General features: G+C 44.2%; 1 protein-coding gene across 7 annotated transcripts in view; it reads right to left on the reverse strand.

Annotated features, from left to right (window-relative positions):
- Positions 1-26,375, reverse strand: part of nav2a (neuron navigator 2a) — a 160,393-nt gene that overhangs the window by 2,275 nt on the left and 131,743 nt on the right. For 5 of the 7 annotated variants that reach the window (XM_086026738.1, XM_086026736.1, XM_086026734.1 and 2 more), the window contains 27 exons: positions 24,461-24,590; positions 23,184-23,502; positions 21,809-22,487; positions 20,128-20,350; positions 18,869-19,155; positions 17,445-17,510; positions 16,951-16,995; positions 16,277-16,437; positions 15,904-16,086; positions 14,320-14,372; positions 12,067-12,090; positions 11,601-11,675; positions 9,215-9,298; positions 9,015-9,138; positions 8,715-8,902; positions 6,040-6,212; positions 5,705-5,858; positions 5,436-5,625; positions 3,882-3,982; positions 3,679-3,774; positions 3,407-3,584; positions 2,460-2,695; positions 2,200-2,351; positions 1,552-1,623; positions 1,267-1,463; positions 1,068-1,186; positions 57-257 (listed from right to left, as the gene is read on the reverse strand). In XM_086026738.1, the coding sequence (XP_085882864.1) occupies positions 57-257; positions 1,068-1,186; positions 1,267-1,463; positions 1,552-1,623; positions 2,200-2,351; positions 2,460-2,695; positions 3,407-3,584; positions 3,679-3,774; positions 3,882-3,982; positions 5,436-5,625; positions 5,705-5,858; positions 6,040-6,212; positions 8,715-8,902; positions 9,015-9,138; positions 9,215-9,298; positions 11,601-11,675; positions 12,067-12,090; positions 14,320-14,372; positions 15,904-16,086; positions 16,277-16,437; positions 16,951-16,995; positions 17,445-17,510; positions 18,869-19,155; positions 20,128-20,350; positions 21,809-22,487; positions 23,184-23,502; positions 24,461-24,590 (4,510 nt within the window). The remainder of the gene's footprint in view (positions 1-56; positions 258-1,067; positions 1,187-1,266; positions 1,464-1,551; positions 1,624-2,199; positions 2,352-2,459; positions 2,696-3,406; positions 3,585-3,678; positions 3,775-3,881; positions 3,983-5,435; positions 5,626-5,704; positions 5,859-6,039; positions 6,213-8,714; positions 8,903-9,014; positions 9,139-9,214; positions 9,299-11,600; positions 11,676-12,066; positions 12,091-14,319; positions 14,373-15,903; positions 16,087-16,276; positions 16,438-16,950; positions 16,996-17,444; positions 17,511-18,868; positions 19,156-20,127; positions 20,351-21,808; positions 22,488-23,183; positions 23,503-24,460; positions 24,591-26,375) is intronic. The other 2 variants (XM_086026735.1, XM_086026737.1) reach the window with 2 other exon arrangements.

Raw genomic sequence — 26,375 nt, forward strand, 5'->3', positions numbered from 1 at the left:
GGAGCTGAACGGTCACAGCAATCTCCAACTTCCCGGAGGTTTGCAACCTTACTCACCAGCGGATCTGCGTCACTGTCGCTCTGAGGCGGCTCTTTCCGGACACCTTCTCTTGGGGCCGAGTAGCCATCGAATCCCACGTCCTCCGGGCGCAGCTGCAGCAACGGGGGCCAATCAGACGGAGCAGGCGTAGCCGACCACGGGTAGGTGTCGATCACCCAGGCGGCGGGGTCCTCCCAGGCAGCCCTCCGGCCGTACAACTGCGGGGAGGAAGAGCGCAATGTTTTTGTTTCATCTTCATTCTGATAGAAAGGGTTCATTTACATTATTTTGGGGGGTTTTGTTTCGAATGATTAGCGCGTCAAGATAAGGCGGTTTGGAGAACCGGTATATTGGAATCGGTACCGGTACTCAATGGCCAAGGACTATTATGGTTAAAGAAAACTAATGAAAGAAGTAAAACTAAAATTGAAAAAACATTTTCGTTAACGAAGACTAAAACTTTATCTTACGTTTACAAAACTAACTAAAACTAGATGATAAAAAAAACAACAACACTTTTTTAAAAATCTTTATCAATTACTCTCATACAAGGGCTTTCAGGGTTGGTTTTAAATGCATTAATTTCTGTATTGATGAGCATCCGTTGTTACAGAAGAAGGGCGGTAAGTTGTTTGAGAATTGTAGTTTACTTTATTAAACAAAACAATACAACTTCATTTACGTAGCGCATCTGTAACAAAAATAGCAACAATACAACCTTTTTATCTTGCACTCAACAAATACCCCATATGAAAAAAAAAACCTAATACTGAAACTAATAAACACTAAACTAAAACAAAGCATTTCCGAAAAAAAAAAAAAAAAAAATACAAATGATTTAAAACTAACTGAATTAAAAAAAACAAAAGTCAAAACGAAATAAAAAAACTAACTATAATGAAAAATCCCAAACTCTTATAACCCTGCAATGTTAGCAATTTTCACTACTATTATCTGTGTTTATGTGAGAATAAATGTTCATGTAATAACAAACCCTCAAACGTATGTGTGTGCGTGCGTGTTACTACCTGCAGTCCCTCTCGAACAGCCTCCAGCATGTAGGGAATGATGGAGTAATTCCAGAGGTCAGTGAACCAAACCCTGGACCCCTCCACATCAATCGGGCACGACAGGAAGAGACGAGGACCTGCCGGACACCAACGCGTAGATCTGAGCAGCGGGTCGCCTCTCCACTTACTCCGACTGACAAATGGGTCCAACTCTCACCTATGGTCACGTCTGAGGAGCTGTGCGTCTCCAGGAAACGGTTGAGATGGTGCCACACCCTCGGGATCCAGTCAATAATCTTCACCAGCTCCATGTTGCGCGTTCGGCTGCCAATTTCCATCTCAATCAGCTTCCGTCGCAGGAAGCGTCCCAGGAAGCCTTTGACTGGCTCCGTGTGGTTGGCGCACAGCACCCACCTGATGAGAAGACACGCTCAAGTCAAATGCCACGTCTTGGAGGCAAATCATTGACAGGGGAGCGTGGCAGACAGGAGTTCAAGGTCACCTGAAGTTGTGGTGAAGCTGCAAGTTGGGCGCGGATGACGTAGCTTGACTCATGGTGCCGATGATATACGGGCTAAAGGGTGACATAATGCTCGTCAGTCAGATCTTCAGTGCATGCCAACTAATAAAAGTTATATTTGCGACAGCAACAAGGGCATACTATTCGGTAAATCTACACAATCAAATAAGATCCGTATCAAATTTTAGATACAAATCACGATTAACACAGAGAGCTATTCATTTTGCAATCGGTTTATTGTTGTGCACTCTAAAAACAGTTGGGTTGATTAAAAACAACACAATTTTGGGTCCAAAAATGGATCAATTCAACCCACCTTTTTTTTCCCCACAAAAACACCCAAAAGGCAACCCCCAAAATGGGGCTGTTTTGTACAAAACAACGCAAGAAGGTGAGTCAAATTGACCCAATTAGTGGATCGGTCCATTTTTGACCCAAAATTGTGTTATTTTTAACCCAACTGTTTTTAGAGTGTGATTGTACTTACAATGCATCATGCTTAATATTTTGGTTACCTTATCGAGCAAAACAAGAAGGACATGATCACTTCGGTAGCATCTTTATATTGGTGGACACTGGTGGAATTTCAAGCCTTGGATATACACATACATTCAGTTGAGTGTTACCAACCTGTGCCCGTGGCTGCTGTTGAAGACGCCGTTGAAGATCTCGCTCAGGGAGCCGACGTGGTGCAGGTTGTCCAGGATGACCACTAGAGGGCTCTCCTCTCCCACCACCGCGCTACACTGCTCGGCTAATCCTGACAGATACTGCCGAAGCTCCTACAGGGAGGAAGAATTTCAGATGCTATATAATTTACATTTTAAAACTCCAACAGTGTTGGTGCATGAGAAATAAGTGCAATACATGTTCATTGTTTGTGTGTTCACCTTGCTGGATTTGTGGTCCACATTGAATGTGACGACAGCGTGAGGGGTGAGAGGTCGGCCGTCGAGAAGCAGCAAGTGTTGAGAAAGCTGATTGGCCAGATATGTCTTTCCTGTGCCGCTGGGCCCCGACAGGATGACCCTGCGGTGCTCCCTCAGCAGGGACACGTAGCGCTGCAGCATCGGCTTTGGGATAAGGGTGTCAAACACCAGCGAGTCCACGCTGTCACTGCTCACACCTGCAGGGACGAACGGACACAAAGTAGTTTCAGGCTACACGATTTGGATATGCGTTATGGCATCGTCGGTCCAAGAAACATAAATAACAATATTAAAAACACCCCCCGCAACTCTGAAAGTACAGTTGATCCACACGGTTTTTAATTCATCTCAGAGGGGCGGCCATTTTGTCCCTTTCTGTCCTCTGAAAATGACATCACAGTTGCCCAGGGCTCGGGTAACAACCAATCACAGGTCACCTGTTTTCTGAAGCTGAGCCGTGATTGGTTGTTAACCGAGCCCTGAGCAACTGTGATGTCATTTTCAGTTGACAGAAACTGACAAAATGGCCGGCCGCTAAGAATGAATAAACGGGTGAATTTTTTTGCTGCTTAACTCATTTTCCACAAACGTAATTGTAATCGGAATGCTGCGTTTAGACTAGCGGCGGCGCATACAACATATTGTAAAGAAAATGTTTGGGTTGACTTATTTAATATTTTAGCATTCATTTATTACTGTTTACTTCCATCACTATCAGGGGTGATGCTTGTGGAGTTACTCGTGCATTTAAAACGTGTTCCGCCAGTGTCAGCCATATCGCAAATGCGACAATTGAAATGTACATGTATACACAGTCAAAATTAGAAAGTGGCATAATTTGGCACTTGGACCTTCAGTGTAAGGACACATGATGTCCAGATTGTTGTTTTGGGACAGCATTTTGATACCTTTGAGCTGGATGTTGATGGTGTTGCTGTCGCCCACCAAGTAGCCGCAAGGTAGCAGCTCGGGGGTGTGGGCGGCGCTGGGGCTCCGGGGTCTGTGGATGTCTCCGATGTTGTATCCCTCCACGCTGTCTGAGCTGAGGCCAAGCTGGCTTACCGGGTCCACATGGGTGATATACTCCTAGTAGCCGGAGGATAAGAAATTAGATCCAATTCGTTCACAAGTGTACTGTTTATAATTAATGCGATCAACAAGTTTTGACGTTGTTGCTTACTTTGAAAAGGCGCCGGACCACTCCGTCCAGCACATCCCATTTGGTCTTACCACTGACACCGATGCATCCTATCAGAAAGCGAGGGGAGCGAGCCTCCTAGCATTGGGAAAAAACCCGTATTGATTTGCGTACCAAAACGCCGTCAACAGCAGCTCTGCTATTACATAAACAATCTGAAATTTGTTTTCCCATCAATGTCTTACCTGTCCCCACAAACCGCCCTCGTCGAGGCTGACGACGATCTTTACGAGGCGGCCCTCTTTCCTCATACCCCCCTCTCCACCTGTGTCATCCAACAGCATGTCTGACAAGAACAGAGCAGAGGCCCAATTAACATTCTGATCTTTTAGCATCTCCATTTTATCTCAACTCTCCCTAGAGTATTCAATTCAACGGTTTGTTTCTTGTACCATGAAAGTGATATATCACTCAAAGACCAGGCTGGTTGACTCCATCCATTTTCTGGACCGTTTATTCTGTCGAACGGCGTGGGGAATTTACCCAGTCCAAATAAGGCGAAAAGCAAAGTCCACTTTGCAAGTCAATCACAGGGGACAATATAGACACAAACACATTTACACCATTACAGAGTGTGAACAGAGTGCGCACTGCCTGCACGGAAGTCAGCAAAGTGTACCATTCCACAATCAGAGGGCAAGATTGTTGACTATTTAGTGGAAAGAATTCGTCACATGAAAAAAATGAAGCTAACCATCCATCATGTATTCCGCTTGTACTCATTAGGGTTGTGGGCAACTGAAGCATATCCCAGCTGACTTTGAACAGTAAGTGGGGCACGTCTCGGACTAGTTTCCTGTCAATTGCGGGGTACGTAAAAAATAAAAACAATCTGGACTAGTTGCCTGTCAATTGCAGGGTACGTAAAAAAATAAAGACAATCATTGACACTAGGTCAGGTACTTGTATCGGTCTGATCATTAAGGCAACACTGTGTCATGTCAGTTTGGTTGATTATGGCGGCGCCATGTGGACAAAAGCGGTAGTGTTTTGACAAAAGTCAACCGCATTTTCCATGCGCGCCAGCGCGTTGTGTCGTGAGATCCTGGGCTCTCGCTGGCCTGCAAGTTGGACTGAATTGCATTTCTATTTCCAGTGGCTATGTGAAAGATGAATTGCGATGAGGTAATGAATCTACTTTTGTTCAAACGATACTTTTGTTTTTTAGCGTGTAGACGTTCGAATCGACCTCCGTCCTTATAGCGAAAGGAGGAAGTGACGTATGCCGTAAAGCAATTCAGGACATTTGTATTTTTTGGTGTGCCAGGGTTGCTCCCATCCTCCTCAAAAGTTACTTAGTGCCAATAAAAACGATACGGACCCCCCTAGCGCATGACGAAAGTCCCATTCAACTACTTGTAAGTCAATGTTTCATCAAAAGAGTTGTGAATTTTTTTTATTAAGGTCGAATTCTTGCCCAGTGCTGCTTTAAAGTAAAAAATAAAGAATGAAAAAAATCTGACATCGAGTAAGTCTTTCTTGACAGTAGTTGGTGCTACAATGCGGATGTCTGACACATCGGTGAAAGACAGAAAGGTCAGAATTATTTGTCATTGTGCTAATTGAAATTTTATACATCACATGTACTTGGTATCGGTAAGTACGCGAGAGTGAATACTCGTCCTGGTATCGGTCTGAACCGAAATGGTATCGAACATCCCCACGCGGGATTTAAAATGTGTCTTCCTCCCACTTTCTGAAAAAAATTCACCAGGTCTACGACCACAGCCGTATCTTACCCAAACTGGTGGATTCGCTGGTGGCGAGGTTCAGACCGTGCTGCGAGATCCCCGCATTGGGCGCTGGGGCCTGCTGGCTGTGTGTGTGTGGGGGAGGAGACGAGGAGATGGAGGCTTGGGAGCCTGTCCTGCTGCTTTGATTCTCCAGCTTCAAGCGATCATTCTCCGCCTTCAGCTTCTCAATCTCTAGCTGCGAACACGCACGAAAAGGTCCCGTTGGGCACGGACGTCCGCTGAGGAGTGATTCGTGCGTGTTTGCGCCCTCAAACCTGCATGCGGTTCATGGCCTCTCGTAGCTGGTCGAGCTGATGGGCGGAGCTGAGCGCTTCCAAGCGGATATCTGTCAGTTTCATCTCCTTCTCCCTGAGCTCACTCCGCAGCTGCATTACTGTCTCCGCCTCGCTGTCCAAACACTCCGACAACCTGGGAGTGGTTAAAACAACAACAACAAAATAAAAACACCCGAGTGGTTTTCCTTCTCAAAGTGCGGCGTCAAGGCACTGTTACGTTTCATTGAACTTTTTTAGTACAATACATTTGCATTTCCTTTCAAAATGACATTTTAGACTAAATTCAACGACGAAGCACAAACACGTGTACATACAGCGAGTTGGAGTGTGTGTTCCTGAGCATGTGGTTGGTAGCGGCGGTGCCGTTGTGAGGCAGTTTAGGGGAGGAGGGCAGCGAAGAATCGGTCATCTCCTCGATGTCCGAGTGGGATGAAGCTGATTTGGGAGATTTCTTCTTGCTGAATGCCTGCTTGAAGGAGCTTCGCAACTGCAGGTAAAAAATACAAAAAAGAAAGAAAGAAGGAAGAAGGAAGGAAAAGAAAAAACAAGACACGTAAAAAATGCTGTTCAAGGCTTGGACAGAGTCCAAAAACAAGAGCGGATAGGAGGTGCAGGGTCATGCCAGGAAAAGCAGTGAAAATTGGCCGCGAATAACTGTGAGTGAGTCAGAGACTGTCTTGACAAATGCTGTCTTTCTCCAAATATTTTTTAATAGGGTTAAAAGGTTGTTTGATATTTGAATGAGTTTATAATTGAGTTCACCACAGTGCAAAATCTTTTGAGCAGGTTTGTGTTAAGTGGAAAATCACCCTGGGATACTCTCATTACTCTCACTTCCATATGTCATTTGTTATCCTCTACTATTCATTAGTGATTGGCTCGTCAAACTTAGTAACGGATGACTTTAAAAAGAACAGAATCACAATTAACTGAGACACATTATAATTTCAGTAACGGAAATTAAAAAAGGAAGAACATTTGGAGTTGATTTCAAAGTTACAACTTTGTACACAATTTTGGAGGGATTTTTGTCTATTCATCCAGAAGTTTTGATGTTCACACCAAATTCATCCAAGTATGCCTTTGCAGATCTTGCTTAAAGAAGTCAACCCAAACATTTTTTCTCAAGAATATGTTCTACGCAGGGCCACTAGTTGAAACATGGCATTCTGATTAATATTGCATTTGTGGAATAAGAGTTAATCCACCCGTTTTTAGCCATCTCCCGGGGCGGCCATTTTGTCACTTCCGTCGACTGAAAATGACATCGAAGTTGCTCAGGGCTCAGGTAACGACCAATCACGGCTGACCTGTTTTCTGAAGCTGAGCCATGATTGGTCGTTACCTGAGCCCTGAGCAACTGTGATGTCATTTTCAGTCGACAGAAGTGACAAAATGGCCGCCCCCGGAGATGGCTAAAAACAGGTGGATTAAGTCTTATTCCACAAATGCAATATTAATCAGAATGCCTTGTTTCAACTAGTGGGCTTGCATAGAACATATTCTTGAAAAAAATATGTTTTTGGAGCTGATTTCCCCTATAAAACCTTTTTCCCACTTGTTTTTGAGTCTGGGTATCTAAACTGATGTTTGTCTCTGTGTGCCCTGCGATTGGCTGGCAACCAGTTCAGGGTGTCCCCCGCCTACTGCCCAAAGACAGCTGGGATAGGCTCCAGCACGCCCCGCGACCCTTGTGAGGAGAAGCGGTACAGATAATGGATGGATGGATGGATGGGTATCTAAACTATTTTTTTACTCATGTGTTTTTTTTTTTGTTTTTTTTTTTTTCAATTCTCAAGGACTCATAACACACCAAACAGATAAGATCCTTTTTCTGAGAGCGGTAAAGTATTCCAGGGTGGTTTTTTTTTTTTTCTACTTTAAAAAAGATCCAAATCTTCCAAGAGGAGTGTGAGTAAGGGAAGGCAGTGCTGAGGAGAGGAAAATGCTCAAAGGAAGTAGCAGTTGGCAAAGGGGGGAAACAAAGCAAATAGGTTAGTAACCTAAAAAGGGCGTTCATCTGCTTTTAGTCATCAGGATGCACTAATCTTACCTCATAGACCTGCCACATGAAGCGAGGCAAATGAAGACAGAGAGACAGAACAGCACAGGGTGTGCGAGCGTTAATGTGTTATGGTGAGACAAACAGTCAAGCCACGTTGGGTCGAAAGCCGACTAACGCTACAGCCATGACAATGGGTGTCTTTAAATATCATGAACTCGGACACACCTCCCTATGCAGCATCGGACATACGCACACACGATGCGTGAGCACCTGCACGGTGGAGCCCCCAGCGAGGTCTCAGTTAAGCTTACTACACAGACATAGCGGGGGGTGTTTTATTTTCAGAGCCACCTACAGAAGGAAACTTGACACAAGCGCTCATCTTTTAACACCAAAACAAAGCACCACAAAGGTCCGCCTACAGTTCTACAACATTATGATCACGTTCTGACCACACCACCACGACAGAAAGGACACGTTAGGAGTTGCATACGTCATCGTCTCTGACTTGTCCCCCGGTGCACAAGAATGTCTTCAAGTATAACGAAGAAAGAATTATTCACGCAAGCAAAATTAGTCATTGTATCATCACGACTCACAAAGAAACGTTGACCAAGAAACTACATGAGGAGCACTGTAGACATGTAGATTAAGTTATTTCAAAGCTTTTTTTTTCAGATGTCTGCAGAGGTGTTTTGATTGTCTCGTGTAAACTAGACCAGAAGCTGTGAATAAAATTATGTTGGAAAAAAGTCACGTACGCTAAATGTTTCAAAGAGATTTGACCTGCAAATGACCAAAAACCTCCAAAATCAAATAGTCCTTATATGAGTCACCTTTTCCCCAGTGAAAGATGTCTGAAGAGGAAAGCCAAACATGCAAGGCCAAGACACACAAAGACAAAAAGAATATAAACAAAACCAAATATGACGCGCCCGCTATAAATCTTAACACCGGGACCCTTCGCGTGTCGTGTTGTCTTACCCAATTCTTCTTGTTTTTCTTCTTATTCTTAGCATCCGCGTCCATGTTGGAGCCCACGCTGGAATGGCTGGTGGCACTGGCCACACTGCTGACGCTGTCGGAGGAGTGTTGCCTCCTGATTCGCAGGTCTGGCTGGTGCTGCTGTTGATGCTGCTGCTGGTGATGATGAAGGCTGCCGTTACTGCCAGCTGAAAGAGAGCAACGATATCGATTCGAGGTGCGGCACTTTTGAGGTTCACGCCGACAAAGACACATCTATTGTATTTTTAGAACGGAAGTATAACATACGCCTGCGTGTACCTGACTTGTCCATTTTAAGCGAGAGCTCAGGGGTGTCTATGACGCCATTGATAGCGGCCTGAGCGGCAGCGTTCTGCTTTTTCAGCAGCTCGATAGTCTTCCTCAGATCATTCAGCTCAGAGTCCTGTCACATCAAACGGGTAATGTAGGTTGAAACAACAACTCTGCATAGTTAAATAACATTTTTTTTTTTTCCCCACCTTTTGCTCAGCTGTCAAGGTGAGACTCTTCAACCTGATGGTCATGTTGCCCAAACTCTGCTCAAACGCCGCCACCAGGTGAGCCTGCGGGACATTGACAAGTTACAGCTGGTCTGACATCTTACATTAGGTATGTGAATTGGCCTATTAACAATTAGTTAAAAAAAAAAAAAAAAAATTAATGAGTCAACCTAAAAAATTTCCTTCAAACCCCTTGTAGGGGCAGTTAAGCATTGATGAAAAAAAAAGTGCCCATCCAAGTCAAGTCAAATTTATTTATATAGCCCTTAATCACAAGAAAGTTTCAAAGGGCTTCGCATAGCTGACAACATATTATCAACATCTCCCGATCTGAAGCCCCAGGAGGGCAAGCAAAAACTAAAAAAACAAACAAAAAAAAAAACAAAAAAAAAACATCTGAGGTAAAATGAGAAACCTTGAGAAGGGACCACAGATGGGGGGAATCCCCCTTTGTACCCCATTACATTTGAGTATGACTTTGGATACACTATTTGTATTTGACTTTTTGGATGAACTATAATTTCCAGATGAAATAGGAATCAAAATTCAAGCGGAAATCAACCCAAACACGTTTTTTTTTTTTTTTTCAAGAATATGTTCCCAGCAATCCCACTAGTTGAAACACGGCATTCTGATTACAATTGCGTTTGTGGAATATGAGTTAAGCGGCAAAATCCACCCGTGGGCTAAAATAAAAAACCGCAATGATCAAATAAATGAGATGAAAAAGACAACGTGTGTACAACATTTGTGATAACACCTTACTTGGAGTGAAACCAGTTTGGATACTTTTGTAATGCTGCTGGTAAAATCATTGTTAATTGGTTCATATTTCAGGAGAAATGCAGGTAATCCCTCCCTTCATGAGTAGGCTCATGCTCATCACACAAGTGAGGCAAGTGCCCACTTTACAGCGGCCAACTGTACATCATCCGCAAGTGGAGATCTTGCAGCTCCTCTGAAACGTATTTTGCACACGCCGATCTCTTGCATGGACTCCAGTGAGCGAGTCGGTTAGGCCGTGCGCCTAACCTGCGCTGAATTGAAACAAAATGAGAGACGCTGCTTCGATTGCGGAATCAATTCGGCTGTATTCACTTCCGCTCCCACAACGGCGCTAACGCCTATTCGTAACTGCGCCTGTCTATGAAAATATCCAAGGACATCAAACACCACCCATGCGCGCAGTTAGACTGCGCTTTGCGCAAGACTTGCACCGGGGCATGAAAATAAGTCCCTGGGTGTCTGCAGGACACCTAAGTAAGGTGCTGACTGATGCCTGATTCGAGGTGAGACTGCTGGAAACAAAGATGTTCTTAAGAGTCTTAGCTTTAGGGCATCGAGGCGTGTTCGGAAAATGTGTAATCTGTCTTTGGCGGTGTGAAATCATACTGTACTCCATATCCTGAATAACAGCCCCTCCAGCCACTCGCTCACACATTACTAGACCCGGCTGTAACCTAGCTGCTTTTCGACGCCCACCCCCCGGCCATACTCCTCCCCGCCACACGTACTGTATCTTGGACTCTTCGGTTGTAAATCTTCAGCGCACATCTGGGTCAGCCTCACAGCAGTGTGCTGGGACACGACTCTGCTGTAATCTAAGACCTTTGCCTCGGCTGCATATCTCTCATCCCCCGTTAAAGCGCCGACGTGCACTGACTCAGGCGGCAGATAAGCGGCGAAGCATAGCGAGACTTGTGCAATATACACTGAAAAAAAAAAGGTGTGTTGAATTCACCTACGCAAGCCCATCTGGATCCAGATACATTTCATAAGCAAACTTCTACTCTACTTAAAAAAACCTATTGGGATCCAGATGCTTTTATTTCCTGTAACCACTTGACAAAATGAAATAGAGAGCATTCAACACACTGCTTTTTGTTTTTGTTTTTCAGTGTAGGTGAAATCATGGATCGTGCCAGGAGATGTTCAAAGATTTTCTGATGGCTCCATGGGATGTAAAATTGCATGGCCCGGAGTCAAATTCGTGCATTTTTTAGGATCTTAACATGTCAGTGATAAATATTACATGCAGGCTATATTCAGCCACATGAAAGTGGCAGCATTTTGATAAACACCCCACCCGGAATGCTTTTGCAAAAAATATGTTTGGGTTAACTTCCTGTTTAAGTAAAACATAGTTATGTGACGCGGTGAGTGGTTAGCCAACCTAGCCTGTGTAAATATTAGTAAATATTATCAGTCAAAATAGAGTTTGAATTCGTGCCTGAGCAAATCTCAATAATAAGTGGCAAAAAAAGTGTGTCCGTATCAACACATTGGTAATAATTGTGGTATGGCACGTACTGTAAAACATGAGGTCAATGCATGTACAGTATTGTGCATTTGTGCGTTCACTCACATTGGCACTCAACTGCGTTGTTAGGGCGGAAACTTTCTCCTGGGAGGCATCCAGCTCCCGGCGTAATTTGCGGATCTGAGAAGATGGAAAAAAAATAAAAAAATCTCTGATGTAAAAAAAAAAAAAAAAAACACACACACATATATAAAAGCAGCAAACCTGCCTTCCTAAAAACCTGCAATTTGCACACCCAGATGCGTGTAAAACTACGGTGGTGATGTATGACTGGGGCCTCCAGAGAGGAGCTCTGACATGAGCAGAGATGAAATTCAACAATGTGCCTGTAGTGGTCAACGCAGGTGTTCAGACAGCAACAGAAGAGCTGTGTTACATGGTCAATCTCAATGTAGACACATGTAGTTATGTAACAGGATACGACTGTGAAAATGCCCCCGCTAAATGTTCCAACAAGTCCAACTATTGACTATGGATAGTTAAAGAGAGGTCCAAACACAGCTTTACTCACCTCTGACTGAGACTTCTCCTCATTCTGTGAAATGAGACAATACGAAAAAAAGAGAGACTTATTATGGGATGTTCCTATACTTGAAAACAAGCCAAGATCACGTCTTAACTCGTGTTCTAGATTTCAGGTTATGACACCTTCGTAAACTCAAGATTGTGTGGTGTGCAATATATGGAAAGCGGAGCTTTTGTCCTGAAGGCATTGTGCTGACATATCGCTATACAAGAGCGTGTCCTATTGTTACCGTCGTAACAATACCAAGAAAGACAAACTGCAGTCGAGACTCACGCGTACACAACACGCCCTGCTGCTGTTCACCAAAACAAAGAAACGAGTGACACCCATATTTACTGCACGCCTTCATAAACTCTAATTAAGATATTAAAAAAATGATAGCTTTTTACGTTCTTCACAACTTTATACAGAAAGAGACAGACTACCGCTAAGCTGCATATTGATTTCACTCAAACAAAGCAAATAAAAAAAATAAAAAAAGTGAATTGACTTGACAACTCTTGTTTTTATTAAGTGGAAATCAACCCAGACATATTTTTTTCAAGAATATGTTCCCAGCAAGCCCACTAGTTGAAATTCTGATTGTGGATGCGTTTGTGGAATAGGAGTTAAGCAGCAAAATGCACCCCTTTTTAGCCCTCTCCGGGGGCGGCCATTTTGTCACTGCTGTCGACTGAAAATGACATCACAACTACACAGGGCTCAGGTAACGACCAATCACGGCTCAGCTTCAGAAAACAGGTCAGCCGTGATTGGTCGTTACCTGAGCCCTGAGCAACTGTGATGTCATTTTCAGTCGACAAAAGTGACAAAATGGCCGCCCCCGGAGATGGCTAAAAACAAGTGGATTAACTCTTATTTCACAAACGTAATATTTATCAGAATGACTTGTTTCGACTAGTGGGCTTGTATAGAACACATTCTTGCAAAAAATATGTTTGGGTTAACTTCCTGTTAAGTAAAACAGTTATGTGACGCGGTGAGTGGTTAGCTAACCTAGCCTATGTAAATATTAGTAAATATTATCAGATATAATCTTGGCTGTCACCATTTCACCAAAAAGTAAATATAGATTTTGCAATTATCGGTGTAACTTTCCCGGGGCATATTTCAAAACTAGTGTCTCCATTTATTTCTTCAGACTCCACACAACGCAGCAAATCTGGCTCGTTTCTTTCCACACATCCAGTAAATTGGTAACTTGAAAATCAGGAAGGGTTGTCGATAAATCACATGCAAAGCCTTAACAAACCACCTAGAATTGTCATGAGTAATGATTTCCCCCCCCCCCCCTTTGGCAGCAGCCACCTACAATGACATTTTCAAATTCCTGAGAGTCCGGTCATGTGAAGTTCAGTGTAAGCACACACGCACGCAAGCGCGCACGCGGAGCTGCCAATCAAGCACACATGACGTGCTGCTCCACCATCGAGGACTCCCACACTTCATGACGTGTACTACACAAGTAAACACACCTATAACTTAAGACACCCGGACATGTTCCCACGCCAACACTTTGATAAGCCTGTCAAACGCAAAATATCCGATAAGCATTCCAGACTCAATCTCATCCACTCAAACGAACGTTATGTTTCATGACACATTTTTATACCTCCGAGATCCCAAAATATGACATGAAATATCCCTGCAGCCCCCTGACCTTCTCAACCCTACCGTTAGTTGAAAAGATGTGACAGTGCCAGTGAGGGGGAAAGTTGTCATCATTATGCGTCCAGTCTGATTTCAATGCCGACGCTCGGGCTCAAGAACCCAAATGGGAGTTTGTGTGCTACACCTGCCCAGGTGAGTAAACTACTCTCTGGGAGGAGGAGGAGGAGGAGGAGGGGCTACCTGGCGGTGCTAAAACCGCAATTGGCCATTGTGTAAATGTAGGCCGTCCCAAGCGAGTGTGTGCAGTGTGGTTTGAAGATGTGGTTGGGTTAAGTGAATAACAAAATACACACATGCATTATTTCATCATTTTGCAAACAAAAGACAAAAAACACGTTGGTCTGGTTTGAACATTAACTGCTTACTGTAAGCAACTGGCTGACACTGAGTCACTAGTTAAATAACAGACTGGCGGGACCAAAAATATTCAGCCGTTGAAAATATTTATGCATGAAAATTGGGAGTGACGGCCAAGAATTGTGGCTAAGTCTTAAAATTCAACGACGGTGACCTCTGGTGGGAACAATCAGTAATGTAAACTGCAATGCGTGTGGTTTGTCTACTCACCGTGGAGTACATGGACGAAGTGCTGGAGACCAGAGAGAGGGACGAGCCATGAACTGCAGAGACATGAACGGCAAATACACGTAAGCACAAAAAGAAGATGTGATTCCAAGCAGACACCCACTGTGTTAATGAGCCCACTCAACAGTGATCCTCCCCGCTCTGCAGGTCCTCCAGCCTGCCTCAGCGCAAGTCACCTTCCCCCGACCATAAAAGATTCAAGATAAAACTCCTACACAGTGCAAGCAGTGGCACAGCCTTGGCACTAGTGTGCAAAATGACTCAGCTGCTAATCACACTTCAAAGTTTCCAGACCACGAGCCAACCTCCTCCTGCTCGGAAGCCGATTAAACGGAACCGGGAGGTGATGTCATCGGCCGTACCAAGACGCCGGGCCGGGCTCTTTGGATTCAATCATTAACCTCTCGGTCACAAATGTAATGTTAAATCTTCATTTGCACCGCACAGCAACATGTTGCGGGTGTACACAAAATAGCAGATGTGCGGCTTATCTTATCGAACCAGCTGGTTATTGTTTATTGTCCTTGCATATTTCTTCCTCCACGACAGAGAACCCAAACAGACACGAGTTGGTTCCCAATATTGAAGTGCTACATGTCGGCTTTTTTTTTTTATTGTGCGATTGGATATCTTCAAAACAAACTGGAGCCAAGTGGGCTTGTCAATATTGACCAAGCACTCTGAAAAATATTTTATTTCCCACGCAATTTCAGATACAGCCTGTCAACCCCGACCTACACTTCCACAAAAAAGTTGTCTTTTTTTTTTTTTGGTAACTACATAGACAGCACCGAAAGGAAACACTCAGGAAAATATGGAACATGCTTTAAAAATAACATCAGCCTGAGGGGAATGTATTTGTGTGGGGGTTTCGGTAACAAAGTGGGTTGTTGGGTTGCACACAAACAGATTGGTGGTGTTAGGTAGATGACGGGACTTTTGTCCTGTCAATCTAGACAGCAAAAATTCCAGTAATTCTATAGTGGCGACACGTATGTCTGCGGACACAACCACACTTCCTTTTTTTTTTTTGTATCTCATCTGGTCTCCCACGCCTCTCACTGTGATCCCTGTAATTAGAAAAGGAACAGGAAACTATACTGCCCTAACATCAATAACAAGCCTTTTTCTCTGGGTTAATTAAATTAATTTATAATGGCTCACTCAAGCCCCTGTGATAGGTATCTATTAATTTACATAATATTTTTTTGCCCCGTTAAGAGACCCACTCAAGACAATGCTCGCAGTCATTGTGCCTGTGTTCCTACCTGCAAGTGGACCCTGGCTGGATACTTTTCCCAATAAATAAGCTTATGAAAACAATAAAAGTAAGCCGTTCAAAGCCGATTATGGCTTTTCTCAGAACATTTCTCAGAGAAGAGGTTGTAATCCTTTCTGCGGCTCTCTTAACACATGTATTTATAATTATTTTGGCACGGCTGGTGGGAAAATAAAATTCGATGGAAGTATTGCTCTTTTTCACATAATTACAGACTTGGTGGATGACACTCAAGTCAGTCAAGATTGCAGGCGCTGCAATCTACCCGCTATTTTGTGTCCCCGTACCTTCTTCAAAGCCGTCGCGGAAAGAGCCCGATCGGCTCATGGTGCGAGTCTTCTCATCGAGGGACATACAAGAGTTTCTCAGGCGGTTGTCGCTGCAAGGGTCAAAGGTGACATCCTGGTTGGTCAGGCTGTTGTTACGCAGGCCGGTCAGGTTGATCTGAGCTGTTGACGTCGGGCTTGACGCTGTGAGGATTCAATTGTAAACAAAGTTTACTGTAATAACACGAAAACTTAGAATTCGGTGTTGAGAGCCCACATCTAATGCAATTGTCCGAATTGGACTAGCCTTTAAATTGACGGTCAATTAAGCAACACAAGTAGATATCATTATGGGATTTCAACTTTTCATCATAAGTAGCTGAGCGGAGCGTACCAAGTTGTCCAAAATTGAAGCGAGTGCCAGAGGGGGAGGTGAGGCTGGAGCCGGGGGAAAAGGGGGAATTACTGGCTGATTCCTGCAGCCCGCTGGTGGAGTGGGAACGTAGCCAATCACGGCCATCCTCGTGGCCTCGCAGCTGAGGGGGCGGGCCATACCTGCAACAAGTCCGAGGTTAATTAGACTGTGATGATACAACACAGGAGGGCAATGTGGGTTCTGCTGATTGATTTTTAAGCAGCTGATTTGATTTGTTTTATGTTTTTCTTCATTCTAACTTTTTTTTTTTTTTTTTTAATCTCTTTTACGCAGCCAAGTTAGTAGCTGGAACCATCAGATGAATTAGATGCGCGAACAAAGTAGTATGGCAAAATGAACATGGATTCTTAGCGATGGGCCACCAACCGTGTGGGGAAATAAGAAGTCACCAAAAATCAAACCTGTTAAATATGAAATGACTATTACAAAGTGGCATGCCTCTCTGCAGAAGCACAACACAACCACGTTGGGTGCCAAGTGCCAAACATAACATTTCAAAGCACCAAAAAACAAACAAAACTTGAGCACAAGCCCCGAGCAGTGAACGTAGACACAGGGAAACAGGACTGAAGACAAAAAGGCAAACTGCAGTGAAAAAGTGGAATATGTCCAGCAAGGAGGGTTGTCAATACCTGAGTCCCTTCTTAGGAAGAGTGTTTCTGCCACAGAGTGGCCCACTGTAGGAGAGAAACACTTCAGACGGGGAAAGGAAAGGGGAACATGCAGCTACGTCTGTCTAACACGGCTTAATAAAGTTGACTACATCTATCTCATTTTTCATTTGTGTGGTGAAATATACATTATTCTTCGACTCAAATTGGCCTAAAACGCATTACTTCATCATGTGAATGTCACGTCACGTACACTTAGGAATGCACCTCTGTATTCTTACCGCAAGGTGGCAGCACAGAAACAGTAAAGACTAGAGTAGACCGCTTGACAAAAGGCACAGACACAAAACAGTAGCAGATCTGACAAATGACCATAGACAACCACACAGAGCAGCACACTTCCGCAACTGCGCTAGAACTCCACACAAATTCCTTCATTTGGTGTGTTTTATTAGTTGCTCTGAGTGGCGATGGTGCCTAAAATTAAGCCTAACACTTCACACAGGTCCATTTACCTGTCCTGTTTCCGAGGCAGTGTGTTTCGGCTGAATTTAGGGCTAGCGGAGGGGGAGGAAAGGGGGCTGAGGGAGATGGGGAGGAAAACGCACAACAGACACAGAGAAAGACAGTTTCAGACAATTAAGTCCAAAAAAAGATCATCCCTTCAGAAAACAATTGAAGTGTTAGACACTTGAAATTAATGAGAAAACTGTATGAAGAGGCTGTGACATCAACCTCAAAGTTTTGTCTCCAGATGTTATTAGTTTTCCACTGCCATACCTGACACAGAGCACATTTAGCTTCCCCTTCAATGATCACAGTTACGTTGCTGTATACACACCCAAGCACTTTGTCTCTCTGAGGGGGCCAAAGGAAATGGGGCGCTTCACCACTACAATTTGTGACTGGTTAAAAGCAGGGGCGGCGCTATAGGTGGGCCAGGGTGTGCACAGGCCCTCCCAGATTGACTGACTGCCCACCCAGTGAGATTCATGAAAGAAAAAAATATACTTTAAAATTTTTGTAAATGATTCTGGAATTATTTTTGAATTTGTGTTTCATTTTTTTTTATTGCATTGAATATTAAGAAAGGCATTAATTGTGGTTTTCTAAGGAAGATCTGAACTTCGTATTATTCGGTTTGTCATTTTATTTGAATATATATATACACGATGTGTCGGGAAAGGAGGATTGTACTCAGTGAGGGAAATATTCAGGCCCACCCTGATTTTTCCAGGCCCACCCATTAGCCACGTTCTGGCTCCGCCTCTGGTTAAAAGTGTTCTTTACTTGTTCCTTTACTTTTACTATATAAATAGATGTAAATATCAGGTTTGCAACATGAATCGGGGTAAATAAAAGACAAGGTAATAATATGTGCTGCTAAAGCGATGACATTAAATATACATTTAACAGGTACTCCATTGATAAACCTTCACAATCCAATAAGTGCTACAACAGGACCTGTATATAAAACAAATACAGACTTTCCAAAGGTAAAGTGCTGTTTTAATTGATTCCATTAGTAGGGTGCTAATTTAATGTTTATGGTGTATAACGATAGCATTTGATTGAATGCTGATTCTAATATTTTGGTTACATTTGTTTAGCTAGGTGACAATGACAATGGCTGGTATAATCTAATGCTCAAGAATAACTGAAACCTGTGTTCTTTGTGGGGACTTCAAATAAGTGCAATACAGTAAAAAAAAAAAGTGCAATACTGTATTCTTTGGAATGGAGAAGAAGAATAAAAGCAACCAAATGTAACTCCTGAATTTCATTTTATCTTATTTCTTCCGCACCCTGAAAATAAAATACTGCCTACAATCTTAAAAAATATTCCACCCTTAACTCTGTGCACGGATGTACCAGTATTCCAGTATACTTTTGTAAATGTGCTGTAAAAGTATGTCACTTTTCACTCCAACGCTCTCACCTTTCCGACATGCCCGTCTTGACGCTGCCGGTGCGGCCCAAGGCGGACAGGGTGTCCTCCCTGTGGGTCCCGTGGCCTCCTCCTCCGCCGGCACTGCCCAGGCTCATGTCAATGGACTCGCTGCTCGTGTGCATGCTGCTGACAGACGGGTAACCGACGCTGCCTGTTCCGCCGTGCCCCCCCAGCGTGCTCTCCCTGCTCTGGGCGGAGGAGCTGCTGAAAGTTGTGCCCCACGTTAGACTGTTGGAGGGGCCAGTGGAGGAGTAGACGGAGCCTGGGCTGGAGGCCTGTGGCAGGACAAAGATTGTGAAAATGAATCTTTAGAAAATAATGGCGCTAATCCTGTTTTTGTTTTTCAAATTGTAAAAAAAAAAAAAAATATGAAAAAATGTAGATGTTCATTATGTTAATGGAGTGATGACGCCATTTGCAATTGCCATTGTTTACGTCACTGGTGGCACAGTTGCTTCCACAAGCAATGGTAGTCATGTTCTTAGCTCGACAATATCCTAAAGCTAACCCCTTCACAAATATGATGTCTGTATGTTTTCTATCTTGTTTTTCATTTTGATTCTGACAGGTATTACCATTTTAAATATAGGGATTAAAAAAGTGTTAAACATGGATGAAAGGAAGAAAACGAAGCCTACCCACCCAAAACCTGATGCTGGCTGATGTTGTCACTTTTATGATTCAGACAACTTCTGATGAAACGTTATGAATCATGTTAGAATATTACAAAAGATGCATGCACAAACTTGTCTCTTATACCTTCAGGCAATCGAATCAACGCCTACAATTTCCATCTACTGTCATACGCAAAACATCTTGAAAGATCACATGACCAAACCTGGAAAACAGGTTAGTGTTCTTAGTGTTAGCTTCCTGTGTAGCAGTAACATGCAAGAAAACGGGTTGACGACATAATTGTTTGAAATCAAACCTGGTTTAAAAAAAAAAAAAAAAAAATCTTAATGGGTGGTGTCTTTGGATGGACAACAGTTAAATACATGTATATCTTTACTATACAGATGTGATATGATATATATGTAAACATGAATGAAGCCTAAAATATTTTGTTGCTTAACTCATATTCCACAAACGCAATAGTAATCAGAATGCTGTGTTTCAACTAGTGGGCCTGCATAAAACATATTCTTAAAAAAATATATGTTTGGGTTGACTTCCGCTTTAAGATGTCATCACAATTCAAGAACCACTCTCGAGTATGTGCATCATTTATCCATGGGACAGCTCACCTGTTCACTGCCAAGCGTCCCTGTGCCGGCACAGCCAGGTACTCTGCCCCCAAACATGGGGCTGATAGTCTCACTGTCCACACCTCCCAGCCCTCCGTCGGACGACTCGACCAAGGTGGTCACATGATTCATGGTAGCATGAGGGTTGGAGATAACAGTGGAGTTCTTCATGTTGTCTGCTGTAGTGACTGGAGCCTGTTTGCTGGTCTTTCCACCAAACAACCTGTGGTGGAATGTCAGTTTAAAAAATATATAGTCGGGGATGGGCAACTTAAAGGGAGTCAACCAAACAATTCCCCCCCCCGAATATGTTCTATGCAGGCCCACTTGTCTAAACAGAGCATTCTGATTAATATTGCGTTTGTGGAATACAAGAAATCCACCCGTTTTTAGCTAGCTCAGGGGGTGGCCATTTTGTCACTTCTGTCGACTGAAGATGACATTGAAGTTGCTCAGGGCTCACATAACGACCAGTCATGGCTCAGCTTCAGAAAACAGGTGAGCCGTGATTGGTCATTATCTGAGCCTTGATCAAATTCGAAGTGATCTTCAGTCAACACAAGTGACAAAATGGCCGCCCCTTGAGATGGCTAAAAGTGGGTGCCTTTTGCTGCTTAACTTATATTTCACAAACGCAATATTAATCAGAATGCCGTATTTCAACTAGTGGGCCTGCATAGAACATATTATGGGGAAAAAAATGTTTGTGTTGACTTCCCCTTTAAATGCTGGAGGGGGGCACAATTTTTCATCTGTGCTATTAGAGGGACACATAGGAGCACTCCGGTTTCCTCCCACATTCCAAAAACATGCATGGTAAGTTGATTGGACTGTCTAAATTGCCCCTAGGTGTGATTGTGAGTGCGGATGTTTGTCTCTGTGTGCCCTGCGATTGGCTGGCAACCAATTCAGGGTGTCCCCCGCCTACTGCCCAAAGACAGCTGGGATAGGCTCCAGCATGCCCGCGACCCTTGTGAGGAGAAGCGGTATGGATAATGAATGAATGAATGAATAAAATCAAGGGGCCACTCAAGAGGGTGGGCCGCCAGATGCCCATTCCTGAGGTGAACTGGATTTGAAACCTTTCTTGTCCACACACCCTCAAGACAATTAAACGAAAACGTCCTTCCTCAGATTTGAATCACAGCCAACACGGAGTCATAACTCTCTCCTGTTTGTGCAAATCCTAGAGTTTAGAGTTAAATACAGGCTACGAGGAGTGGAGCTGTGATGGGCAAGAACAGAAGCATTCAGCCTCTTTGAAGAGTTATCACTCCCTGACATTAATGAGGGCACAGTGTTGAAGTAGTAAGACTCCCTTTACGCAGCTCAACGCCCTCCTCGGAAGCATCGCCAAGGCTTTGGAGGTTTGGAAGCTGATCACTTGAGCTCAAGCTCAGCCTCCGATTTACAATGACCTCATTTGACCTTAACTCATTCAGTGCCAGACATTTTCAGACCCTCTTTTAGCCTAACGTTTGAGAAAAAAATTGAAACAAAATATAAATAAATTCATAGGATTAAATGGCTGGACTGTGAAAAGACAGATAAATACGTCAATGGCAGTGAATGAGTTAATGGGAGTGCGTGGGGGCATATAAAACACAACATGCTTCAATGGCAAGAACACAAGAAGAACCCATTTAGTGTGTGGGCAGGCAAGGACGACTGCTTCGCTAACCTGCGAAGTGTGGGTGACGAAACCTGCTGTCTTCCGGTGAGGGGAACAGTTGCTGATCCTCCGCTTTTGAAGCCGTCAATATCTGAGACGCCCTTCTCCCGATCGGTCTGATTGGCCAGCAGACCTGCGGAACCGTTGGCCTTGGCCATGCTGAGCGCATTTTTCCCATGCGATGTGACTGAGAGCACGGCGGCTTCAATGCTGCTGGTGGACGAGCGGTTTCCGTTGCGGGCGGCCGACCCCGAGCGGCCGGGCCTCGGGAGGCTGCGGTACTGAAGGGTGGAGCGGGCGCTCGCCGGGAGGAAGCCATCGTCGTGGTGGCCGAGCAGCAACCCCCCATCCTGCCCTCCTGCCTTCAATCCTACCAGCGAGCGTACCCCGGATTTGGGAATTTTCCCCAGAGTAGCCGAGCCACTGGTAACGGTGGCGCCACTGGCGGTTACCATGGCGACCATGCCATGGCCCTGTTTTTTGAAGCCAAATGTGCTTGTTGGTGTGCGGCAGGCATGTGTCTGGGGCTCGGAAAGGGTATGCGTGAGGGAGCCGGGTGTCGATGCGTGGCTGGTAGTGACCGATTGTTTCTTTGCTTCTTCCGGGGCGTCGGAGGGCGAGCGGTTAAGGCCGTTGGAACGCGGGGAGAGACGTCCCTTTTCTGAAACCTTGACATCATCTGTTTTACCTGCAAGACATTCGGTAAAGGCAAACAGAAGTCACACTCAAACCACTGCCGTCTGTTGCCACGAGAACAAGATGTTATACAAAAACTAATAAATTAAACGGATGGATGTAATTAGATTCCACACACAGGTTCCAGGGAGACCTTTGAACTAACAGCACAGTAAACCACATATGACTAAACTGTCCACTGTAATAACCCCTTGGCATATTTTTTTTTTTTTTCCAAGTAGACAGAAAATGAATTGGTCAATTAAACAGGCAAAGCTATCAAGTGCTTCATTGACGTAATTTCAACCACAGAGTCAACAACATGACTACTAGAGGGGGGCATTTTACTACATTTAAATTTCAATTTTGCTGGTCTGTTGTTCGTCATCCGTCAGCGGGCGGTCCATCATTCGTCGGTCCGTAATTTTTCCTGACGAACTGGATTGTAATCGTCAGTCTGTCGGTCAGCCCGTCATATAATTCCGTCAGTTAGTCCGTCAGAAGCTCGTTGGTCTGTCAGTCGGCCCCCCCAATAAAAAGGTCAGAAAAACGGTCCGTCATTCGCGGTTAGTGGCGTTTAACACTGACGGACGAAAAAAACACTTCCGTCATTCGTTTGTCCGTCATTCTTAAAAGGCGTTCCGTCAATTCCGTCAGTCTTGACGGAACGCCCACTTCTGAGGACTACAATCGAAAAATCTAATGTTACCTGAACTGTGGCTTTTGACCGTAACAGAGCTTGCGGAGCATGTGCTACTTGTGCTTTTGGTCCGGGGGGGTGTCACCCCCACCTGTGTGCTCACACCTCTCCTCCAGGACCCGGTGTGGGACACAGAGGCGGTCTTTCTTCCCGATCCGCCCTTGTCTGACTCATCAGAGATGTCGGAGGGGTTGTGCCGGCTCCACTTGGAGCCCGGCTCCATTTTGACCCCGCTGTCCGACCCCCCGTCCGGCCTCTTCACCTCGTCTCCTGACCAGGCCTGGTGCACTGCTGTGGACACCGAGTGCTTCTCTGCATCCGTCACAGGCTGAGAACATACGCGTACAGCATGTCAGATTTAACGCGGCTGAAGAAAGCCTACGAAAAGAATCAACTCCTCCGTCACTGGAATCATTTCTCACACTGAACCCTTTTAAGATCTTGAGGCAAATGTTTTTAATAAATATGAGATCTGCTGTCATGTCGTTTTGACTTTCAAGTGTCCATGACGAGGGTAACGGTAGCCATGTGTCCCATCAGCCAACCGTAACGTAAAAATGTGCAAAAAAAAAAAAAATGTAAAAATACATCTCGAAAAGTATTTTACAACGGACTATTTTTTCACCTGCACATAATCGTTTAAAAGTACCATCCAAGAAATAAAAGCTCATACTCGAACCTTTCAATTAGCATCATATGTGGAGTCAGTTTGGCTTTCCGAGCGAGTCATTCAAAGCACCGCGCACGCCAGTGGCGGCGCTTTAAATGCCTCGCTCTAGCCTACGTCGCCGATTACACTCATATTTACGACTTCACATGTTTTTGGGGGGTTTCAAAAGCTACGAAAAGTAGATGAGTCACTGCTGGACTAGAAATGTCATCCAATTTGACTCAAGTTGGCCTCTTCACTGTAGTCTTTAAAGTCAAGACACTAAATTACAGCTGTTTGAGGAATGACAGCTGCTTTCAAGCAGCTCCCGCGGTTGCCAAGGCAACACTACGAAAAAAGCGGTAGGCTGCCCCCGACTATTAAAAACACACCGTACACGGCACAGAGCCAATGTGAAATGCGTATATCCAGATGACGCAGACTATATTAACCTGCCCTGAATAGTTTTGTGCTACTTTTGTTTTCTCATCAAGGCCTTGACCCACGCGACGATAAAAGCACTTTGCCTGTCCACGCACCCCCGTTTTTTCAAATCCCTTCTGTGAATTCAAGTGTTAAAAGTTCGGGTCGCCCCGGTTGTACAATTATTTTGTGACGGCATGCCTGCTAAAGTTACCTGCACGCTGAGGCCCTTGCGCTGCGCTGCAGGTGTGTTGGCGTAGGAGGAGATGGAGGAGCTGGTGTTGATGTCATCTGTGTCGATGTTGTCGCTGATGCCACTGCTCACCGAGCTGCTGTCATCCCAGCTGGACAAACCAAACGCAGGGAATGGAAATACTCCCAAGAGCGGTTTTCAACAAGTCCGACTATCAAAGGTTGAAGACATTTCTCCTCCGAGATCCTGAAGGCCGGTCTAATGGCGCACCTGACCAGTTTCAAGGGAGCCATTGTAAGAGCATCTGGAGCAAACGTGAAACCAACCGTTTGTGTATTCATGAATTCATAATCGAACATACTCAGCCGCACAATAATTGCAAATCAGGAAGGGAAAGAGAATCTGGTCTCTCTGACTGCCTGGAGTTTCTTTTTTCTTTCTTTGTTTGCAATCTAAATGACCTCCGCTTGGGTGCGCACACACACACACACACAATCATGCACGTTGGCTGAATAGGGTTGTCTATCACATGAACAAAGGCTCACTGGAGGGGTGACGTCATGTTGTGTGTGTGTGTGTGTGTGCGCGCCATGTTTGGGGGTGTGACAAACTCAAACAGACCCATCTGAACAGAGCAAACACGCAAGGGGTTGATGCAGAATAAATGCATAAATTTGTGTGTGTGTGTGCTGGTAATAATTGGGATTCGGTGGGGAACAGGAAGTCAGGGTGGTTGGTTGGCAAACATGACTTTGAAAGAATCAGAGGGAGGCCTATGATGATGATGGCCACTGAATAGTTGACTGCTCCAGAGAACACACGCAGCTTTATTTTTGCAATACAAACCCCCACAACAATGATTCATCTATCTATCTATTTATCTATCTATCTATCTATATAGGGCTGCAATTATTTTGATAATCCATTCATCTTTTTTTTCTCCAAGTAATCAACGGATCGGATAAAAAAAAAAAATTAAAAAAACACTTTTAAATTTCCATCCCTTTATTAAAAAACAGGACATTCATTCAAATTTACAGTGCAGAAAACGCACAAACATACAGTAAGTTGATTATGATGCAATTACTTGTTTGGTCCATAACATGTAAATATGCAAAAATGTAGTATTTTGTTAAGTAAAAACATTTTGTGCCTTATTTTGGTTAAACACACAAGATCAGTCATGAAGGACTGCCGAAATCAGAATATTTACTGTTGGCTAGGCTAAAATCAGAGTATCAAGACACATTCAAGCTAAGCAATGGCTCTAAACAATCACTTATCAAAATAGTTGTCAATTAATTGGAAATCAATAAATTGTTACTTGCAACTCTCGCTCTCTCTCTATATAGAGTTGTCAATTAATCAATCATTGCAACTTTCTAGACTTTCATTCTTCCAAAATTGTTCAGAGCACCTAATGTTTTGGCATTAAAATATAGTGTGCGCACTACACTTGTCGATTAATTATTAAGAAAATGAATATACACACACGCGCGCACTACTATTTTAAGCCAAAACAAATTTGGGCAGAATGAAAGCCAAGAAAATCTGAACACCAAGGTGGTTTCACCAACAGAACACCGTAAATCAAAGCAGCAGCAGAGCAACAATTCAACAACCTTTGGAGTTGAAAGCTTCCATGTAGGCTGAAAGGTGCCTAGACATTTAGAGTGCCCACAGCAGCCACAGGGGGAAAGTCCCACACAGCAGAACGAAAAAGACATACACAAACCCATAAAGATCAAAACACTTCCTGAACAAGACTGAATCAAAGCCATCGCTAGAAAGACGCTTCCTTTTACAAATGGCTGACTCTTCAAATTAAGTTTACACACACACGCGCGCGCGCGCGCAGACATGCCCCACATCTACCTGTGTTCGGTGCCTTGGTTGCCGTGGGAACCGGAACGCTGCAGGAAAGTGTCAAGCTGGA

This window comes from Filicampus tigris, chromosome 3 (assembly GCF_054856515.1).
Source record: "Filicampus tigris isolate MCC_2025a chromosome 3, RoL_Ftig_1.0, whole genome shotgun sequence".
Lineage (NCBI taxonomy): Eukaryota > Metazoa > Chordata > Actinopteri > Syngnathiformes > Syngnathidae > Filicampus > Filicampus tigris.